Below are 23318 nucleotides of genomic sequence, written 5' to 3' on the forward strand. Positions count from 1 at the left end.
CAGTAGCGATGTTCGAACACTTCCTGGGAAGCAGGGCTTCGGCACACATAGTGGTTCCTCCAGGAGGCAAACACTGAAGAATCACAAATGCCCCCCCCCTTCCTTCTCTTTCCCTCAGCTTTATACATCTGAGCTGACATCATATGGTATGGAATATCCCTTTGACTAACTTGGGTCAGTTGACCTGGTTGTGTCCCTTCCCAGGATCTTGCCCACTCCCACCCACTTTAGTGGGGGAAGGAATGTCAGAGAGACAGCACTGCTCAGCAGTAGCCAAATCACTGGTCTGTTATCAACACCTGTCAAACTACTAAAGCAAATTACAGCATTGTGAGGGCTGTGAAATTTACCTCAGTAAGACCCAATACAGAGGGTATATTAGCTTTAGCCTTTGGTGACCTTGGAGACAATGAGACACAGCTCATCCAGCTGTCCTTTCCTGAGAGATGGAGAGGTCATGTTGCTATTAATTCTGCTATGCCTTTTACTGCTATCAAATCTGGGTTTCTGCAACCGTATGGTGGCCAACTAGGCTAATTTTGCTTTCCCCCTTTGTATTCCATATGCAGAGAAGCAGAGGGAGCTGGCTCAGAAGGGCTCCCTGAAGAATGGCAACATGGGAAGCCCAGTTAATCAGCAGCCCAAGAAGAACAATGTGATGGCACGAACAAGGTAAAAGACCGGAAAAGCACTCCTCTGTGCTCTAAGCTGCAATCCCTAATGACCTTAGGATGGGCAAGGATGATATTCATTGCTATTTGCCTACTGCCAAACATACTGTGAGAGCTGTGATGACCCTTTCCAGAGCTGACATGCCCAAATGCTGTGTTCCATCCCATCCCCTGGGGAGATGCAGGGACAGCTGGGCTCAGGACTGGTGACAATGAAGCTTGAAGGAGGCAGAGGAAGCCCAGCCTGGTTGAAATTAGGGGTTTGATATGACTGTTTTACATGTTCTGGGTAGTCTCACATAACACCTAATCCTGACAGTGGGAGAGTGTATGATGCTGCTTCGTGTAACACAAACTGATTCAGAGCTTAGTTCTGCTTTGGCTGCTTTTATCACAGTAGTTCCCCTGTTCTTTTTTGATGATGACCCCTTCTCCATACTTATTGACTTTAAAAAGGCTTGTGAACAGTCCATGTGTGCTTTGCTATATACCTCCTTCTCACTTGAAACAGCATGGTCATACTTTGCTGGAGCTGCTTTGGCACATCTCTGTATGACAGTATCAGATAGTGTCACAAATTGAAGCATTTACCTGCATTCAGGAAGAAGGAACCCCCCTGAGTCCACAGGATCATGCACTTTGCAGTTTTTAGAGGAGGACCTCACTTAGAATGACAGCAGATTATAAAGTTGCTTGAATTACTATATATTACATAGAACAGGAACTGCAGATCAGATGCTTTCTGTTAATTAATTCCCAAACCCCACAATAGTAGTCAATAATCATGCCAGGACTTTGTCAAGTTTTTTTTGTAAGCCCCTGTGATGTTGTTGGAACACACTGCATTGCTCACTGTTCTGTTTGGTTGTTGAGACCATAAAAAGAAGCCAGACCCTTAGTGGCAGCAAGAAATTGGGCAGATGTTCCCACTAACTTTTCCATCCTTCTTGTCTTCCAAATATAAGCTGAAAAAAAGTGGTTTCTTTTGGCAATAGACTGAATGCTAGTTTCCCAAGAGGAATGGTAGAAGATTTGCTGCTTGAGAATTTTAGAAACACTGAAATTAGTGAAGGAAGATGGTAAGGGAGAGAAGATGGGATAAATACAGGTTCCTATTTGTAAAATTAGTGGCTTCTGCTTGGAGAGGCTGTCCTTTCTGAGCTGCCAATGAAAAGAAGAGTGATTTGGGTGGGGAAGGCATGAGCAATGATACCTATAAACAAAAACTTTTAACAGCCAGTTCAATCCATTTGTGTACACTTGAGCACTGTTCAGAGGACATGTGGATGCCTCCACTGCCAAGCAGAGCCTGCTGGCAGTAGACTTACTTTTCTTAGTTATTTTTCACACAACTTTTACAAGCATCGCTTGGGATCTGCAAAACAGAGGTTTGCAGTCATTGCTTAGCAGCAGATGTAGTCAAGCTCCATTGTTCCCATATAGCTAGGAGGTGTCTGGCACAGGGTCTCACTGGCCCATGTCTCATCTCCCAGCTCCCATGGCTTTCTGAGAGCCAAGCAGCACCACAAGCATAGCCCTAGTAATACTTTAGAATGGTTTTGTCTGTTTTGCCACAAACAGGGAACCCCAGGAAGGCAGAACTACCACAAACTTGTTCAAACAACTTTTCACTAGATTATGACTGCAGTACAATGGGAGATATTCCAGTGGGATACTCTGCAAAACGTTCAGGTTATGGTAGTTCTTAAAAGTCTAAACTGTTGGCTTCCTCTGGTCTCTGCAGAAGGAGAATATGCTCAAGTCATTTCCACATGTTTAACAGTTCTGCTCTTCTCCCCATCAAATATGTTTTCCTTCATTCAAGTAAACCCCATTACCTCTCCTAGTTTCTACTTCTCCTTTCCCAAGGCTTTTGTTCTGTATTTTCTGTATGAATTTCTTACATCCAGCTTCTAGTACCAAGTAGCCTTCACTATTCGGTCTTCTGGGTCAGAGCACAGCCAGCCTTAGAGGTAAAAGGTTCTGAATCCATAACACAATCAGTCTCCCTAAGAGCAAATAATATGTGAACAAGGTTAGGGAGTTGCTGGCATACTCACTATGAGCACAGGTGTTGCCAAAAATTCAGTAAAATAAAAAAACTCCTTAATATGAATGTAGCATTAAGAAGCAGACATTCTTTATTTCGCTGGGTGCACAGGGAGATAGCTCCTCCCAAAAGCCATGCATGGTGAGTACAGGAAAGTTTCTGTTTATATACCGTATTTTGCATACATATTCATTGATTGTCCTGGACTAAACATACACATGATAATCATTTCCCTGAAATCATTAACATATTTCCTCTCCCCTTTACGCATGCGTTCTGTCCTGGGGGTTTCTCTGATGGTTCCTGGTGGTTGTAGACCCCAATGTTCCAGGTGACCTGGCTGAGGTGGCAGGACCCTGAGGCTGGTGAACTTTCAGTTCTCCTTCTTACACAATGGGCATTGTGCAGTTACAATAGGCCAGTAGTTTTAGAGAACAAGCATTGTATTAGCTCACTCAGTGTAGGCCATTTATCATCTGGTAACACAGACAGAGTCCACACCACCATCTGCATCACTTCTGCACAGATATTGTAGTCTGCTCTGAGGATAACCTTAACTCAGATTTTGTCATAATGTATTTCATGTTCAGTGATTAAAACCACCAAGACAAGAATCTCATACTATGATGTGTAGATGGAAGCAGCTCTGACTGCAATCTGGCTTTGTTTCGAGGACAGTGGAAAGCAAGCATAAAAACAATCAGGATACAAAGGAAGGATTTAGATTCAGGGCAAAGACATTACAATGTTTCTCTGTTGCAGAAAAATTGAAGATCTATGTTATTATGAAAAAAGACATTTCTCAAGAAAAAGATGTAGTGATTTAAAAAATTTGATTAAATAGCACCACAAAGGACTCTTCTAGATCCCCTGATGTTTTGTTCACTCATGTTCAGTTTTGTGGATGAAAGAACTGTTGTGAAGTGGGTACCATTGAATTAATGTATTTTCCTTATTGTAAAAGCTCTGAAGCCTCTATTTCAACACACAAAACCTATCAAGTAATTAAAGGTGCAGAGTCATCATCAGCCTTTGTTATACTTCTGGTGAAGTAAAAGTCTATAAAATATTAGAATTTTAAAAGAGCTAGTCTGACTGGACTTTTGCACTGCACCCACCAACTCATATTCCTCATATTACTAAATTTAGGAGTGAGACCTCAAAAGTGTTGTATTGTAGAGGGCTGTGTAGGAACTCATACAGAAAGACCAAATCTCTGATTTTCAATAGAAGAATAGTAGGCACAAAGCCTCTGCCTTTCCCTAGCTTCCTTCTCACATTTATTTATTGCTAGTGTAATGTATTCATTGTTAGAGGAAAAAAAAATTGCTAAAGGAAAAAATGAGCAATATCTGATACAAGCAGTGCTAGTGATCAGGTTCACCAGAATGAAGCATGGAGTGTCCCAACTGTTTTTTCTTCGAGGGAATAGTGTGTTCTCAATTCATGTCCAGTGTTCATCCCTGTGAAACTGCTCTGAACTACCCAGATGCACAACTAGCTTCCTTTGAACTGCACCCATTTAAATGCCTTCACTGATAAGGGAGGACTTGCAAGGAAGTTGTCTTGCTTTAAACACATCTGCCAAGGAAAGTGGGAACCTTTCTGGAATGGAAACATAGCCCCCTGCCTCCAAATTATTATAACTTTGAAATGATGGGACTTCCAGGCAAAAATATGGGAAAAGGAATAACAATTCTTTACCAGCATATATATATGTATCTAAGAAGAGAAAAAAAACAAAAAAACTTCAATAACAAAAGTTTTCCCACCCGTTAAGCACCACTTTCCCCTTTGGTGTAGTTATAACCACAAATGGCAGGGGGCGCTGGTGGCCCTGGTGAGGCGACAGCTGCAGTGACTCTTGCAACCAGCTGAGGGTGTTAGGATGCTCTGGTGAGGCAGGGAAGGTCTGATGATGCCCCTGCAGCTTCAGGGGCCACTGCAATGCGAGCTAGGCAACCTCCTCAGGTGGTGATGGAGGTTCAGGTGAAGGGGAAGAGAGGAAATTGCTCCTTTGGTAAACTCACAGGCAGCAATTGGTTTAGGTACCACCCGTGGCAGAAGGCAAGAGTGGTGAAGGCAGGCAGATCTGATCGGGCAGCAATTGCTCTTGGTACTACCACTGCCAGCAGCTGGTAACAATGGTGAAGGCAGGCAGATCCAATCCTAGTGCCAAGTTACAATGCAGTAGTACCCCCAGCCACATACACACACTCCACCACCCATGCAGCTGATCTCCTTGATCCCCAAACCGGAAAGGAAGAGACAACCTAGCCCCGCCCCCATCCTCGAGCAGAATCCTGGTTGAGCTTATAGCTCTCACAATATCCCCCAAAATGGGAAGGGGGGAGACAACGAGAGGGGACTATTACAATTTCTGGTACAAATGATTCTGGGATACACATTATGAGTCCTCCCCAAAAAATAAGTGAAAGAGAGAAAGCCAAATCTCATATGGCTTTACTCTAGAATATGTGTGGTACTGACATTTACTATGTGGATAACGGATAATATTTAATTATTTTAGGCTCGTCATTCCCAATAAAGGCTATTCGTCATTAGATCAGAGTCCAGATGAAAAGCCACTGGTAACCCTGGATACGGACAGGTATGCAAAGGGTTAATAAGATTTCATAAATATCTATATTACAGTGCAAGGAAGTTTTCATGCTATAGTGCAACACTGAAGATAATTCCTGCAGAATGCAGGACACTCGCACTCTTCCTTGCTCTGCCCTTCAACATATGCTATAACAAGTCCCTGTCTGGAAACAGATTTATGTGGAGGGTTTAATGCTGGCCAAATCGCAAGTGCACCCACTAGAATTATTTATTCATTTCCTGCTGTGAGACAGGATTAGGAGAAGAGCAAACAAGGCTCAAACTTTAAGGGTATTAAGAAAAACTTTATTAAAAGAAATGAAAAAAAAAAAAGAAGAATCAAAATAAAACCTTCAAAACACTTCTCCTGCCCCCCCCCCCCCCACACCCTCTTTTATTTCCCACTGACAACGTGCAGAAACAATTCAGTCAGTTTATGACCTCTAGAATAGTCTTTCTTCAGTTCACTTAGGGAGAGGAGTCTGTCTTGTCATTCTGTGGAGACTTCTCCACAAGAAAGCAGTTCTCTCGTAGCTTTAATGTCACAGCAAATCAGCTGCCCGGGAGAATGGAAATCTGATCACTGTGTAAAAGTCCCTCCCCTCGACTTACAGCTTTCCCCACAACTGTTTTCGAGGGCTCACTCTTTAGCTAATGAAGTACACTTTTAAGGATGAGCTGTTCAAAAGCAAAGGTCCTTTTTACGTCTGAGATCATCTCTGGGAGCAGAGATTGTCTTCTTCTTTGCCTGATGGCAAAGGGTCTTCATCACTCTTGTCTCTCTCTCTGTTCAAACTTCTTATGGGATCACAGCTACTTCAACATCTGCTTGTTCAGCATGGATGTCTTTGCTCATGTCTACAATTTGAACGCTCCCTCCCCCCATGCTTTTTCCATGAGTTACAGGGGAAAAAAGAGTCTGATGTATCAATCATATCTTCACCATAGCCTTACAAGAGAATTTCAGTCCAAGCTAGGACATCTCGTCATCCTCCTCCCATCTGGGATTTTACTCTTCCTTCTTTACTGACCTCGATGTCTCCATGTTGTTCCACTGTGTGTCTTCACTCTGTTTTTTTCTTTCACTAGAGAGAGGATGGAATGTCTGTAGGTCTCATCTGTGCACTGAAAGAATTAATATATTGCCCGGGCAGAGGCTGGAGCAGTCACAGTGAATTATTTCAGACTATGCTGGGGGGCTGGGCCAGGATAGCAGGGGCCCAGTGAGAATGGCAGTGGCTGCTCTGGCTGCAGGGCTGTTTTCTGTCTTTTGCTGCATTTAATCCCAGATGTGGGGCTGATGGTCTTCCCTCCCCTTGCCTGGCAGCCACTGGGGCATGGCTTGGCCCCCGCTGGGGCGTGCCGACCGTGGCAGAGAGGGCCTGGCCTGGCCTGTAGCTGTTCCGGGGTCCTGGCAGACTCCAGCTCGGCCCAGGCCAGCAGTAGGGCAGGGCTGAATGTCGGCAAGATGTTTGCAACCGTGGCCCGGCCCAGCCTCGACCGGGGCCCTGCGGCCTGCCCTCCCCCTGCCCGGCCACCACACTAGGAGAGGGGGGAAACTTCTCTCTCCAACGACCAGAAAGCAAGATAGTTTTTTTACCGGCACTTGTTTGTTTTTAACACATGTGTTCACAGTGGTGTGTTCAATGTTCTCAGTGGTTTAACAGGTTCTCAGTTCTCAAAACTAATCCCTGATTCGTTTTTGTCAGACATGGAGGAAGCTCTCAGAAACTCCTCAGAAAAATCACTTCTGTGGGTTGGCTTCAATGCCAAAACTGCAAATTCCACCCCTCACTTCTGTGAATATACAGTTTCAAAATTATTATCAAAATTACATTCAACACACAACTTCACCTTAGAACAATATAAGTACTAAATTAAAGAGTAGGAAAATATTTCTTACACTAACCTCCACCCCTAGATATTTCACCATAATTACAATATATATTTTCTACTATTATTCTTCTAAGCATTATGACTTAATACATGCTTTGCCCTTTATTTTTCCTAATTACGTTAATTTCACGACTATAAGGCGCACTGGATTACAAGGTGCACCTCCGGGAACCGGCAAATTTCACAACTTTGTACATTGTATAAGGCGCACCAGACTATAAGGTCACTATTTTTTTGCAGTGAGGATCCGCGCTGCTTGCAACAAAGTAACGCATTAGTAACAGAATCACGCAATCGCGGGGTTTACTGGCTCGACTCAGGGCCAGGTGGGCTCAGCACCGCTCGGGGCTGCTGCCGGTGCCAGGCTCCTCTGTCGCTCGGCAGTGCCGGGAGCCCGTGCCACCCTGCAGTGCCAGGACCCAGCGCCACACCACGATGCCGGGAACCCGTGCCGCCCCAGCACTCCGAGCTGCACTGTCATGCCGTCAGCCTGAGCTGTGCTGTGATCCCGTAAGCATGAGCAGCGCTGCGATGCCGTAAGTGTGGGCCACGCCGCAATCCCGCCAGCTTGTGCCTCCCCAGCGCTCCGGGAGCCCCATGCCGCAGCATCCATGGCACCGCAGGATCCCCGTTCCACAGGAACCATGGCCCCCCCGAGCCAACCCAGAAGTGGTAGTCGCGGCCACCCCGAGCTGCGGCAGCCCCGGCGCCGCAGCTGCCCAGAGCCCAGGTTCCCGTGGCGCCAGGGCTGCCGCGGCACAAGGCTCCCGCAGCACCGGGGCTGCCGCGGCACGGGGCGGTCGCAGCTCCCTCTTCTGGATTGACAAATTTCACAACTTTGCACATTATATAAGATGCACCGGACTATAAGGTGCACTTCCAGGTTTGGACCAAAATTTTAGTCAAAAAGGTGCGCCTTATAGCCGTGAAATTACTGTAATCTCTATCTCTCAGCTTTCATAAATTTCCCGCATCCTCTACCAGAAGATGTGAGGGTTTCAGTTCGAAATAGGGTGGAAGCACCAATTTCGTGTAGTGGTTTTAGTTCACCAATTTGAGATTACCTGGCAAACGCATCAATATATCTGGGGGATTTAATGATAGCCAAATCGCAAGTGCACCCACTAGAATTATTTATTCATTTCCTGCTGTGAGACAGGATTAGGAGAAGAGCAAACAAGGCTCAAACTTTAAGGGTATTAAGAAAAACTTTATTAAAAGAAATGAAAAAAAAAAAAGAAGAATCAAAATAAAACCTTCAAAACACTTCTCCTGCCCCCCCCCCCCCCACACCCTCTTTTATTTCCCACTGACAATGTGCAGAAACAATTCAGTCAGTTTATGACCTCTAGAATAGTCTTTCTTCAGTTCACTTAGGGAGAGGAGTCTGTCTTGTCATTCTGTGGAGACTTCTCCACAAGAAAGCAGTTCTCTCGTAGCTTTAATGTCACAGCAAATCAGCTGCCCGGGAGAATGGAAATCTGATCACTGTGTAAAAGTCCCTCCCCTCGACTTACAGCTTTCCCCACAACTGTTTTCGAGGGCTCACTCTTTAGCTAATGAAGTACACTTTTAAGGATGAGCTGTTCAAAAGCAAAGGTCCTTTTTACGTCTGAGATCATCTCTGGGAGCAGAGATTGTCTTCTTCTTTGCCTGATGGCAAAGGGTCTTCATCACTCGTCTCTCTCTCTGTTCAAACTTCTTATGGGATCACAGCTACTTCAACATCTACTTGTTCAGCATGGATGTCTTTGCTCATGTCTACAATTTGAACGCTCCCTCCCCCCATGCTTTTTCCATGAGTTACAGGGGAAAAAAGAGTCTGATGTATCAATCATATCTTCACCATAGCCTTACAAGAGAATTTCAGTCCAAGCTAGGACATCTCGTCATCCTCCTCCCATCTGGGATTTTACTCTTCCTTCTTTACTGACCTCGATGTCTCCATGTTGTTCCACTGTGTGTCTTCACTCTGTTTTTTTCTTTCACTAGAGAGAGGATGGAATGTCTGTAGGTCTCATCTGTGCACTGAAAGAATTAATATATTGCCCGGGCAGAGGCTGGAGCAGTCACAGTGAATTATTTCAGACTATGCTGGGGGGCTGGGCCAGGATAGCAGGGGCCCAGTGAGAATGGCAGTGGCTGCTCTGGCTGCAGGGCTGTTTTCTGTCTTTTGCTGCATTTAATCCCAGATGTGGGGCTGATGGTCTTCCCTCCCCTTGCCTGGCAGCCACTGGGGCATGGCTTGGCCCCCGCTGGGGCATGCCGGCTGTGGCAGAGAGGGCCTGGCCTGGCCTGTAGCTGTTCCGGGGTCCTGGCAGACTCCAGCTCGGCCCAGGCCAGCAGTAGGGCAGGACTCAATGTCGGCAAGATGTTTGCAGCCGTGGCCCGACCAAGCCTCGGCCGGGGCCCTGCGGCCTGCCCTCCCCCTGCCCGGCCACCACACTAGGAGAGGGGGGAAACTTCTCTCTCCAACGACCAGAAAGCAAGATAGTTTTTTACCGGCACTTGTTTGTTTTTAACACATGTGTTCACAATGGTGTGTTCAACGTTCTCAGTGGTTTAACAGGTTCTCAGTTCTCAAAACTAATCCCTGATTCGTTTTTGTCAGACATGGAGGAAGCTCTCAGAAGCTCCTCAGAAAAATCACTTCTGTGGGTTGACTTCAATGCAAGAACTAGCACACGTGGTTCCAGATCAAAGTTTCTGTCTAGAATCCCTTGATGTAATTTTTCCGTGGATTAAGTACAGCTTTATGACTCAAGAAAGGTTGTGCTATGCAGGCAATACCGATTTCTCTAACTCTTGTTTCCTTCTTTGCTACATCTTGTCATTCCGTGCAGTGATGATGACTTTGACATGTCCAGATATTCCTCCTCAGGATACTCATTGGCTGAGGTGAGTTATATTCTTTCTTGCCATCCTTGCCATGAATGCTCATAGTTAAACCAACAGAAACAATTTAGAATTGCCTATGCTGCCAGTAATGGCTCCCCAAGGAATTTGCCAGTTGTGTAGACTATGAGTCTGGAAGGGGCCATGGCAGAAACTGTCCTATTTTTGTCTCTGCTGGTGATCCAGTTGGCTCCATCCCTACACTTCCATGGCACAGACACAGATCTGCCCTTTGACTGTTATCACAGATACCTTTGGATTCACTCAAACTTTTCCCAGTTCTGCTCAGTTGTGCAGTGTTGGCCCACGTGGTGCAAATGCATCAACTTATCTGTCACAGCAGGTCAGAAACTGTATGCATGCTAAGAACACAAATAAAGGACCTGAGAGTGTGCTGTGATTTCCAGTACTTGTGGGAGTCAGGATCACATGGTGCATGTTTATTTGGAGCACCAGAAATTCTAGGGAGGACTTGCAGATATGAATTTCTGCCTTTCAAAGAGAAAAGGCAGGAAAGCTCTGGTTTGTTAATCCCTTTGCATTGTTTCTGAATATATTCCCAAGGTCTCTTGTGAATTAGTTGTTCAGAGTCTGGGTACTGCTTCTGCAGGATCTGATATTTTATCCAAGGTTCTTAACAGCCCCTATTGCACACAAGCCACTGGGAACTCTTCCCCTTTGTATCCCTTCCTTGGAAAAATATGTCTGAAATGCAGAGAAATGTCCAAGAGCAGGGACCAGATCAGCTCATCTGGGTCATCTCTGGGCCCTCATGACGTGTTGCTTAGTCAGATGTGGCTAGACAGCACTTGAATTTGAGATTGCAAAAAGCCAAGCTTTACCACTTTTCAACTGCTACAGTGTCCCAGACTGAAAGAAGGGACTGTCCAGCTGCCAGTCAGTTATTACCATTATTACATTACTTTAAATGAGCACTAATCTTTATGGAAAGATGATTCCAGAATAAAATACTGTATCAGTTTGCTACTCTGAAATATCTCACTCTAGATATTCCTATTCTGGAAGAAGTTTAAAAAACAGAAGGCAGCTGTCTTGGTTTGAAAGACAGATGTCTGCTAAGGAAGGCAGGACCCTCCCTTGGAATGTAAAATTTAACACTCTAGCCTCCAAATTATTATAATTTTGGACTTAAGGGGTTCTCAGGTAAAGATATAAGAATAGGGAAAACAGTTCTTTACTAGTATATATTACAAGGGAAACAACTATGGCAGTTACAACAATCCGAACCACTAAACCAGCAACAACTTTCTGGGTCGCATGCTCCTTCCTCTTTGGTGTAGTGATGGTCACAGCCAGCAGGGGCGCTGGTGGCTCCCGGTGGGCAGGGCAGGTGCCATGATTCCCCCACGGCTGCAGGGGTGTCACGGTCCGCACAACTTGAGCGGGGGTAGCGATGGTTCGTTTGACCCCAGGGTGCAAAAGACAAACAGCAGGAGACTAAAGTTTTATTCAGTTACAAGTAGCAATGCAGTTTATTGAGTGCCAACAGCTTAGTTTATGATAGGAGAGAGAGAGATAATAGGGAAACAAAGTAAAAAAGGGAGAGAGAGAGAGAGAGAGAGAATAGGGGGAATAGCTACCAACAGATGGGATGTCATCTCCTCGGGTCATCCATCAATGTCTTCCATCTGTGGGCAGAAAGAGATCTCAAAAGAGTCTCTTCAGAAAGTAATTATTTTATAGTCCGTCTCCTAGGCAAGTGGCTTCTGACCAGAAGGTGGGGAGATTTATGGACTATTATGTGTGGGGCCTGTCACTCTGGGAATAAGGTGCAGAAAGTACAGCTCTTCCAGCCCTATACCTGCTCAAATGCAGTGTACCGTGACAGTACAGCACACACACCTGTACACAGTCCCTTGGCAAGCATCCACCTTGGCCAGACCGGCAACTCCTGTCCAAAGCGAGAGGTGGGGTCCTGGGGTCTCAGGGTCTCCAGTCATTTCGATGATGATTGTGAGGCAGATCAGACAATCTTCAGACCGACCCTTACAAGGGGACACTGTGGCGCAAGTTCAGGGAGCACACAGTAATGGCGAACTTGACCAAAGCTGAGAAGCTATGGAAGAAAGGTTTGCTTCCCAAACACCTCAGGGGCAATCGATCCCAGTGCCCCAGCAGGAATCTCAGAAGTAGCAAGCTGGTGTCAGGAAAATTAATCCACAGACACTAGAGGTTTATGTCCAAAAAGGAGACAGAGGAGCTCCTTTTGCTTTATTCGAATAAAGGGAGAGGCCATGGGGCATTCCCCTGGGATCTCTCAGATTTTTGGAAGACACAGCCTCCTTTTTATCCTATTTCCCCGGCCGCATTTCCCTCTCTCTTTCCCCATTGGCTGAGGTACTTGAGAGGCACAGACTTCCCGGAACACTTGATACATAAGATGTCCCTCTAATGTATAACCGTCCCTTTTAATTTTTAATTCTTACAGAATTCATAGTTCCCCCCCCCCCATTGTTTCTTTCATCTTCCAATACTCAGTTTCATTTCTACAGTTTGTTTGTAAAGGCAAATGTCTTTTTCCATTCATCAATCAGTGCAATCAATCCCATTGTTTCTTCTATCTCTCAGTGCTAGCCTTATCTACCAGCAGACCCACAGTTTGTTTGTAAAGACAAATTCAGCATTCCTCTCAATCCCTCCTCTTCTATTATTTTTAATAATTGTCTTCACAAACTTTATCTATCATTAACTTAATCTCTTGTTCCTGGGTCCTTTTTGGTTTTGCAATTATTTGCAGTGACATCAGTTTCTTTCTTCCTATAGCCATCTCCGGATCAGTAGGCATGGCTATTACCTGCATCCCTTTGATTACATGTTGAATAAGTTGTACTAAGCAAGGAATCATGCATGGTAAAAAGATTAGAGTTGCTACAGCACATAAGAGGAAGAAAAGCAGTTGTTTAACCCACAGTCCACCAGGTAGCCATGAAAACATGTCCCATTCCCATCCTTTCCATGTTTGGACTGGTACATGAGCTAACTTTCTTATTCCTTTTGCTATTTCTTTCACCACCTTTCCATTGCCATCTATTTGCAAACAGCAGTTTGAGACATTAAATTTGCCACACACTCCCCCTTCTGCTAATAAATAGTCTAAGACCATCCGGTGTTGGAATATTGCATTTCTCATCTGAGTAGACTGGTCAGCAAGAAGGTCAAGAGCTGTAGCTGTCTGGTTGCTTACTATTTCAAAGACAGTTTGTAACCTAATTATCGGATTTAAATTATAAATGGGTTCTCTGGCACCTGATATTAATTCATTGGGATTCCAAGTGGCTGGTCCATAGTGTTGTATGATTCGTTCAGGTGGCCATTCATCATCACCCCACTTTTGGGCACTCCCTCCAGCCAGGGATACATCAATTGACTGCTTTTCTCTAATTAGATCATCATATACCTTGATTCCTAAGTGGTTTCCCTGACCTTGTGGTAGCAGAAAGAACAATGGTCTGATATACCCCACATAACATATCCCTGACCAGTTTGGGGGTAACCTGTGATAGGCATGTTGGCCACAAATCCAGTAATGCCCCTTTAAAGCCCAGGTCCCATTTGCAAAGGGATCTTTCCAATTTTCATGATCAATTGGGGAGTCAAAATACAGCTTGCTTCCTGGGCCTGGTGGTCCCACAACAATAGTTGCCCCGCCATGAGAATCATAGTATTTACATGTCCATGCTCCCACATGAGGTTTCCAGCTGCAGTTACACCCCAGATCTGCTTTGTTAGATTTGGACCAGAACCTACTAAAAAGGATTCGAGTTCCATTCCGGTGTTGTTACTTCCACTGATAGTCATGGATAATATGTGTCCTACTTGTGGAATTATCTCAGGGGCAGCTTAAAAATAAGTGGTCAAAAAACTTATCATTCCCCACTGCTTTACAGCCTTCAAAATCCTTCTGGTAATTATGGTAGGAACACTTTACCCAGCTACCATTAGTGAGCTTAACATGCGTTTGATTCCATCTGCCTCGATATCTGAAACAATCATAAGGAGGGCAGTTGGGGGTCCAACAATCTAAACCCAAAGATAAAGTCCAGTCACAAACACTTTTTCCCATGTATGTGCTTCCTGTTCTATTTAGAAAATAAGTACCTCTTTCAGAAGAATGAAGCCGCCATGGACTTCCTTCTTCATCCCAAAATCCTGTTCCATTATGGACCTCACTCAGGATGCTAACCCACCATTTAGGCTCGACTGGGCTGGCCAGTTTTCAGATCCCCCTGGCCCTCCACAGACCCAGCAATTGCTAAGGTTAAAGGTTTTTGCTACTTCTTCTCCTAAGGTTAAAAAGCTATTTTCCAATTCTTGGCCCCAACCTAACTGACAATATAAAGGTAAGATTATGAAGAGAAACATTCTAATGGTGTAATCTAATCTCCTAACTTAATTTTTCACTTTCACGTTGTCTTTCGCACCACCTGTGGCCAGTGAAGGCACAGAAACAGCTGAACATAAAGAAAACAATGACAGCAAGGGTTGGCCCCCAATGGCTGGAGATTCGAGAGGAGGGATGTCCACACAAACTATTTCAGCAGGCAGTCTGTGGGCAGGCACACAAGGCTTCCCCCGATGTCGACTCACTGGTTACTGCTCTGGTCCACTCCTTCAGAGTGTCAGTTGTGGCTTCCCGTCCTTCTCCTCCAGCTGAGATGTCCAAATCTCTGGGGCTACAGAGACCCTGACCCGAGTGTGATGGGTCCACCCATGTTCTGCTGTCTTGATGGCTGTTTCTGTGGTCAGCAACACCTGGAAAGGTCCACACCACTTCACCACCAGTGGTGCTTCTTTCCACTCCTTAACTAGGACCCAGTCTCCTGGCTGGATATTGTGAACAGCAAAGTCCAAAGGCAGGGTCTGTGCCAGCTGAGCTTCCTGTCGAAGAGATTTCACAAGAGACAGTATCCGAGCCACATATTGTTTCAAATATACATCACTTATCTCTCCCCCCCCCACTAGGCTGAGAATTACAAGGGTAAGGAATTCCAAACATCAATTAAAACGGAGATAACTGAATATCTCCTCTGGGTCTCACCCTTATTCTTGCCAAAGCCAGGGGCAGAAGCCGCACCCATGGCATCTTAGTTTCTATCACCAGCCTCAGAAGGTGTTTCTTTATTTCTCCATTCATCCTTTCAACCCGACCTGAACTCTGGGGGTGCCAGGGGGTATGGAGGTTCCACTGTATTCCTAAAGCAGTCATAACTCCTTGAAGAATTTTTCTTGTAAAATGAGTTCCCCTGTCTGAGTCTATTGCTTCCACAATCCCATATCTTGGAATTATTTGTTCCAAAAATACTTAAACAACTGATCCTGTAGTTGCTGAAACAGTTGGAAATGCTTCTGGCCACCCTGTTAACTGACATACTATTACTAGAAGATATTTAAATCTTGCCACTCGGGGCATTTCAGTAAAATCCACCTGGCATCTCTGGAAGGGACATACAGCCCAAGGTCTCCCTCCTCTGGCAAGTTTCTTTGTAACCCTGTTATTGGTTTTAGCACAAATCAAACAACCCTCAATAGCCCGTTTTGCCAGACTAAAAAGACCCACAGTAGCATACATTTTGAGGAAGGCTTCCACTAGCCTTCGGGAGCCCCAGTGGCTCCATTCATGAAGTTGTTTTCACAATTGTAAGGCCAGAGCTTTTGGTACCCACAGTTTACCATCCTTTGTAAACCAATTATTTTCTCTTTCCTCTGCTCCACTCTTTTAAATTATCTCAAGTTCCTCTGGTGAGAAAGACAGCTTCTCTGGCAGCGCTGCAGTTACTGGGAGCAATGGAAGGATCTTAGAGATTTCTGGTAATAATGCGGCTTTCCGAGCTTCTTCATCAGCCAGTCGGTTTCCTGTTGCCTCCTCCGAGCACCCTGCCTGGTGCCCCTTAATGTGGATTATTGCCATCCTTTTTGGTAAATTCACCACTTCCAACAGGCGAGAGATTAAGTTCTCATGAGCTAACGTCTTTCCCCTGCAGGCTAATAAACCTCTTTCTTCCCATAGTTTCCCAAATGCATGTATCACCCCATATGCATATTTAGAATCAGTAAAAACATTCACTATCTTGTCCCGATATAATTCACAGGCTCTCACAAGCGCATACAGCTCTGCCCTCTGAGCTGACCAGGTGGGTGGTAATCTCCCCCCTTCCTTTAATTGCCTCCCATTCACGAGAGAGTATCCTGTAAATCTTTTCCCTGCTATCACTCTTGAAGACCCATCAATGAACACATTCTCTCCCTCAGGCCAGGTAGTATCTCGTAAATCTTTTCTAGCCCGGGTTTGGAGATCTATAACCTGAATACAGTCATGATTTTCATCTTGGCCCCCCTTTTCTTCAGGGCCATTCAAACAGGAGGCCGGATTAAAATTTTCCCCACTTTTAAATTCTAAATCCTCCTGCTCCATTAAACAAGATTCATACTGTAATAATCGAGTGCTTGTCATCCACTTAGAGGCTCTCTCAGTTAACAAAGCTTTAATCTGATGTGAAACTTTAACAATCAGATACCCTCCCCTTGTCAGCTTTCCGGCCTCAGTCACCATCAGAGCTGTGGCTGCACAGTTTTGCAGGCAATGGGGCCAACCTCTGACCACCGGGTCTAACAGCTTAGAAAAATAGGCAACAGGCCTTCGTGTTCCCCCATGCTCTTGAACTAAAATTCCTTTAGCATGACCCAGTTTAACATCTACATATAGTTGAAACTCCTTCTCTGCGTCTGGAAGAGCCAAGACTGGTGCATTTACCAATTTGTCTTTTAGTTTTCTAAAGCTTTGCTCCCCTTCTGGTGTCCATACCAAGACATTAGGACTGCTTTAGGTTAAAAAGTTATATAAATGTTTGGCCACAACAGAGAAATCCTCGATCCATGCTCTGCAGTATCCCACCAACCCTAAAAACTGCCGTAACTCCTTTTTAGTCTGGGGTAATGGTACTTCTAAAATCCCTTGTATTCTTTCTGGATCAATACACCGTAACCCTTCAGTCAGAATGTGTCCCAAATATTTGACCTTCCTTTCTACTAACTGCGCTTTGTTTTCGGACACTTTAAGTCCCTTTTTTCAAGAAAATTAAGCAGCTTTACAGTAGTTTCTTCAACCACCTTTTCCTGTTCCCCTGATAAGAGCAAATCATCCACATACTGCAACAACTTAACTCCTGAGGGTGGAGTAAACTCTCTTAGTATTTTCTGCAAACCTTGCCCAAACAAAACCTGTGACTCAGTATATCCCTGAGGGAGTACTGTCTATGTCAATTGTTGTTTTGTAATTTTCCCTCCTTCCTCCTGTTTCCACTCAAAGGCAAAATACTGTTTACTATCTTCAGTAATTGGACACCCCCAGAAAGCATCCTTCAAATCCAGTACAGAATAATACTGATGTGAAGAAGGGATCTGATTCAGGATTGTATATGGATCCGGAACTGTGGGATGCCTTGGTTTGACAATTTCATTTATTATTCTTAAATCCTGCACCATTCTGTAGGTTCCATCTGGTTTCTTAACTGGCAGGATAGGAGTGTTATAGGGAGACATACACGGCTCCAAAAGACCTGCTTTTAGCAGGGACTCAATAACAGGCTGTAACCCCTTCTTTCCTTCCCATGAAAGAGGGTGTTGCTTTTTAGACACCACTTGTCCTGGTTGCTTCAAGGTAATTTGAAGAGGCTCTATGTCTAGTTTTCTATATTTCCCTGGAGCTGTCCACACTTCCGGATTTATTTCAGCATAAGCCTTCTCAGACATTTTACACAAAGATACCACAGTTTTGGACTCCATGTCGCTTTTTATAATACGAATTTGCATTCCCGTTCTAGCCATCAAATCCCTCCCCAATAAATTACAGTCACAGTTAGGAACAAACAGAAATTCATGCACTTCAAACCTATCTCCCACATCAATTAACAGCGGTTGAATAAAGTACACCCGCTCATCCTTTACACTCACTCCTTGAATAACCAAGGATCTTTTTGATAATTTCCCCCCTTTAGGTATAAAATTTAAGGTGGATCAAGAAGCTCCTGTGTCTACCAGAAAACACACCTCCTCTCGATCTGGACCCACCTTAAAAGTTATCAAGGGCTCCTGAGTGGTGGGTCCGTGATATAATAGGAGCCCCTGACACCCCTAACAATCCATTTCCATTATCCTATGGACTTCCTCCTCCTGAGGGTCCAGCTGTTTCTGCGGGCACTCATTTTTCCAATGCCCTTCTGCCTTGCAGATAGCACACTGGTTCCTCCCCAACCGCTGTTTGGGTCGTCTCTCCCCTGCTGAGGAAGGAATGCCTCTGCCACGCCCTTGTGGCCGACCCCGTCCCCTCTGTCCTACGGGACCCCTTGGACTCCTCCGGGGGTGCAAAAACTCTGCCATCATCTTCGCCTTAGTCTTTGCCTTTTCCTCATCCCTTCTTACATATATCTGCTGTGTTTTTCTAACCAATTCCTCCAAAGGTTTATTCTGCCATTCTTCATCTTTCTATACTCCTTTCCTTATATCAGGCCAGGCCTTAGTAACAAATTGTACCTTCAACAATGTGTCAAAGGCTGGCCCCTCGGGATCCATCCCCCCATGCTTCCTCAAGGCATCCCTAATCCTCTCCAACCAATGAGAGGGGCTTTCCTGTTTCTCCTGTTCTAACGACATAGCCTTAGCTATGTTGTTAGTTTTGGGAGCAGCTGACTTGATTGCCCTGATCACATAAGCACGGTAATCAGGAGGCGAGCCAGACTGGCCTGGTTATTTGGGTCCCACTGGGGGTCTGCCTGGGGGATGGCATCATCCACCGTGGGTGCATTGGGTCCAGCCCCCCTTGCTGCTTGCGGTTGTTCATCCTCCCACAGCTTCTGAGCTTTCTGTAAAATCATTCTTTTCTCTGATGAGCTGAACAAAATTCCCAAAAGAAAATCCCAGTCCTTCCATGTATAATCTGCATTTCCCAAATATTCCTCTTTCTTTTCCCCCACCCCTATGGGATCATCCAAATATGGGGGTAATTCCATTTTCAATCCTCTTATATCCTGGGTAGTAAGGGGTACAATTACAAACCCAAATCCTCCCCCTTGACCCCCCAAAGGAACTTAACGAAGTAGCATCTGGTGTATCCCTGTTTCTTGGGGGGTTTCTGATGTCCTAAATTGAGTACCTCTTCTAGTTCTAGGAGGTGATACAACATGCTGCTCCCCTCCCCCTATACCATCATTAATTTCAGGTGGTGCCGTAGGAATAACATTTTCCTGCCCCCTTTGCCCTGGAAGTGCAGGATACAGGGGATCTGTAGCTGGCCCTGGGTCAGCTGGCAACAATGGAGGACAAGACGGGGGAAGGTGCTGAAAAACATCCCAATCCTCACCATTTTCCTCTTCCTCCCCTTTTTCCTCTTCTCCCTTTCTTAACACATAGATTTCTCCTGTTGCTTGTCTAACCCATATTAATCCACATTCCCTTTCAGTCCATCTTTTCCAATTCTCCTCTAAATACCTCAACAGAATTCGACACAAATGAATTTTATCTGTTCCATAACATGGCCATATAAGCCCCTTTGCCAACTTATACTCTGGCCACACAAAATAACAATATTTTACCATCATTTCCATAGTTACCTCTGGGTGAATATACAGTCTATGCCAAGACCTCAGCATTCTCCCCAAGGGACTCTCCGGGGGTATTATGGAATCGTCATCCCTTTTGCCGGGGCCCCTTCCCGGCTTTACCCTTGCAACCCTCCCTGGGTGCCCTGTTTTACCTGTGCTACCCTCCCTGGGTGCCCTCTCAGGTTTGCTCCCCGAAGATTCCATTTTACTCACCAGTGAGATTTTCAGTGGTCCTTCCCTGTGGACTCTTCACGGACCCCTCTGGTCCGCCACTCGTCTGTCTCCTGGACAGTCTCGGGAACCCAATCGATCCCCCGGTGCCAGCCGGCACCAAGGAGAGCTGATCACCGAAAGTGGGTGAGGCGCGCCTTCAGCTCTGCTTGCTGCCTGCGGCCCCGGACGGTGGAAATATCCCAGACGAGCGCCCCCAGAATTGTCAGGAAAATTAATTCACAGACACTAGAGGTTTATGTCCAAAAAGGAGACAGAAGAGTCCCTTTTGCTTTATTCGAATAAAGGGAGAGGCCATGGGGCATTCCCCTGGGATCTCTCAGATTTTTGGAAGACGCAACCTCCTTTTTATCCTATTTCCCCGGCCGCATTTCCCTCTCTCTTTCCCCATTGGCTGAGGTACTTGAGAGGCACAGACTTCCCGGAACACTTGATACATAAGATGTCCCTCTAATGTATAACCGTCCCTTTTAATTTTTAATTCTTACAGAATTCATAGTTCCCCCCCCCATTGTTTCTTTCATCTTCCAATACTCAGTTTCATTTCTACAGTTTGTTTGTAAAGGCAAATGTCTTTTTCCATTCATCAATCAGTGCAATCAATCCCATTGTTTCTTCTATCTCTCAGTGCTAGCCTTATCTACCAGCAGACCCACAGTTTGTTTGTAAAGACAAATCCAGCATTCCTCTCACTGGAACGGCAGGAATGAGCGAAAATCCCAAGGTGGTGGACAAGATGTATCTGAAGTTCCGCGGCTGTAGGTGGAACCACGGGACGTCTCGGCAGGCAGGGGATGCGGGGCTACAGTGTAGAGAAAGCTCGGAGCAGTGCCGAAGAAGCGGCAGCCCGGCTCTGAGCAGGGCAGGGAAAGGCGAGCACGGGATCCCGGGGTTTTCCCCCTGAGGCACCCAAGCAGATGGTAAAAAGTCCCAGTGCAACAGCTGCTCGTACGAACAGAGCTCCACTCACGGTAGAAGAAAGGCAGCAGGAGACTGAACCCCACAGTGGTGACGAATTCTCCCCACATCGACTGCAGCTTCTCCCCCCCAAGAGAGATACTGAGAGCACAAAACAGTAAGGGGCTGCACCCAACCCTGTTTTTGAAGTCCAAATCTTGCGGTATCTCTGCCGTGAGAAACCCCATGTAAAGAGAGAGTAGCCTGCTGCACCCCTCCCCTGAGCTATGACACCTTCTTTTGTGTCTCTTAAGTAGCCAGTCCTTATTGTCTCCTAGCAACATGTCTGAGGGAAAATTCCTTAAGAGGGCAAAGAAACCCAAACAAACAAAAGGAGAACTCCTAAAACCCCAACAGCAGCCCTCATCTGTGGTCAAAAACTGTGACTCTTTCATTGATGGGACAGCTACTAATGATAGGGAAATATATTCCAGAATAAGGGACTTCTTTCCTCTTCCAGCCACCAGAAGGAAGAAATCTCAAGTGTTTGTCTCTTTGTCTTTGTCTCTTTGTCTTTGTTTGTCTCTTTGTTTGTCTGTAGCAGATCAACCAAGACTTGAACATCCAGCTCCTAAAGGATGGGTACCGGTTAGATGAGATCCCAGATGACGAGGACCTCGACCTAATCCCCCCTAAATCCATCAACCCTACCTGCATGTGTTGCCAAGCCACCTCTTCTACTGCCTGTCATATCCAGTAGTGAGTCTGGCAGGCTGTGATCAGTGCTTTCCACTATAAGTGTAAAACTTAACAGTCATCACTTCCTCCTATGGTAGGACATGCACCTCTTTGTGTTTATGGAGCCAGAAGAAACAAAAAAATTTATGATTAGTTACTAAGTTATTTTAAACTGGTAAAACAAAAGACAAGTTGATCAAAATGCCAGGCACTGCCTGGCAGAACTGACTGGTCTGGAGAGCAAATGCAGAGGGGTCCAGAGATACCATCATGGTTTGTTTATGCACTGGAGATGTTTTGTAAGGTATTTATTCCAGAATGGGAAGGGTCAGATGGAGCTGCAGTTACTGCTGCCCACTGAAACCAATCCATCTACAAGATCAGGGGTGATTCTGAGGTGTCAGAGTGTTTTACCTGTGGGAGAAGGTCAGTTCTTAATTGCTTCACTAAACCTGAGACATTTGCATAACTAATACTGTAACTGGGACACAGAAATAGGAACTGAACAGGGCACCCTTTCTTATGGCAAGGCTAGTTGTCGCCTTCTCAAGGCGTGGTGACCTGGTTCAGGCCTGGCACGGTGACCCTAACCTCGGGCCACTCGGTCCATAAGCTCCTGACACCAACGTGGTGGACAACAAATGGCGTTTATTGAGGGGTCACAAGGGTTTTTATAGCTTGGGCAGTTAGTGTCACTTCCTTCTGCTCATGTCCGGCTAGGTGCGGCCAGGTACGGAGCAAAGGTCTGACTGCAGGGCGGGGGTGTCCTGACTGACCGTACAGCCCGATTTCTTCCGCACGCATATCCCTAACTCTCCACATTTTCCCCCTCCCTCATGGTTAGTAAAAATCGTATAAAATTATAAAATGTAGACGTTACAAAATTTCATGGGTTAGTAAAATTAGTATATAAAATTGTAAGTGTGTTACTAACAGGAACGCCTCAAAGTAATTGTCGGCGTTTGACAAACATAATGTTAAACGCTTCTAAACGCTTCTTAACGAATAACACCAATTTGTTTAATATGCAAGGCCCGAAGGTTAGTGTTAGTAAGATTATGGTGAGTGGGCCTATTAGGGTAGAAATTAGGGTGGAGAGCCATGGGGACCGGTTGAACCCTGACTCGAACCAGCCTCGTTGAGCTTCTCTGTCCATTTTTCTTAGGTTTAGTCAGTTTCTCAGTTCGGCCATGGAGTCTCTAACAACTCCAGTGTGGTCCGCATAAAAGCAACATTTCTCTTTCAAGGTGGCACATAGGCCTCCTTGCTGCATAAACAAAAGGTCCAGTCCTCGCCTGTTTTGGAGGACGATCCCTGAGAGTGAGGAAAGGGATTTTTCTAGGGAAGAAATGGATTTCTCGATCCTCTGCAAGTCCTCGTCGACAGTCATCTGTAGTTGGGCCAGTCCTTGATGTTGTGTTGCAAAGGCCGAGATGCCTGTGGCAGCGCCGGTAGCTCCTAAACCGAGGAGCATTGCAATGGTGATGCCCATTATCACTTCTCGCTTGTGGAGCCGGTCGGGTTCCTCGAACAAGCGGTACACTTCTTCTTCCTGGTGATACAGGACCCTGGGGACAATTAAAACTTGGACACAGAAGTCGGTAGAATGATTGAATTTGTCAAGGAGTACACATGGGCTTACCCCGGATCGTTGGCAGACCCACATTCCCGATGCGGCTGGGATCACCCACTGGAACTTCCCCCCTTTAAGTTTGACGA

General features: G+C 45.5%; 1 protein-coding gene across 3 annotated transcripts in view; it reads left to right on the forward strand.

Annotated features, from left to right (window-relative positions):
* The window catches only part of LOC117005091 (protein FAM219A-like), a 137027-nt gene extending 114753 nt beyond the window's left edge, over nt 1–22274 (forward strand). For 2 of the 3 annotated variants that reach the window (XM_033076359.1, XM_033076361.1), the window contains 4 exons: nt 570–672; nt 5252–5332; nt 10065–10119; nt 21463–22274. In XM_033076359.1, the coding sequence (XP_032932250.1) occupies nt 570–672; nt 5252–5332; nt 10065–10119; nt 21463–21621 (398 nt within the window). In that variant the 3' untranslated portion in view covers nt 21622–22274. The remainder of the gene's footprint in view (nt 1–569; nt 673–5251; nt 5333–10064; nt 10120–21462) is intronic. The other variant, XM_033076360.2, reaches the window with a different exon arrangement.
* Nucleotides 22275–23318: the final 1044 nt, after the last annotated feature.

Source organism: Catharus ustulatus, chromosome W, assembly GCF_009819885.2.
Source record: "Catharus ustulatus isolate bCatUst1 chromosome W, bCatUst1.pri.v2, whole genome shotgun sequence".
NCBI classification, from domain to species: Eukaryota; Metazoa; Chordata; class Aves; order Passeriformes; family Turdidae; genus Catharus; species Catharus ustulatus.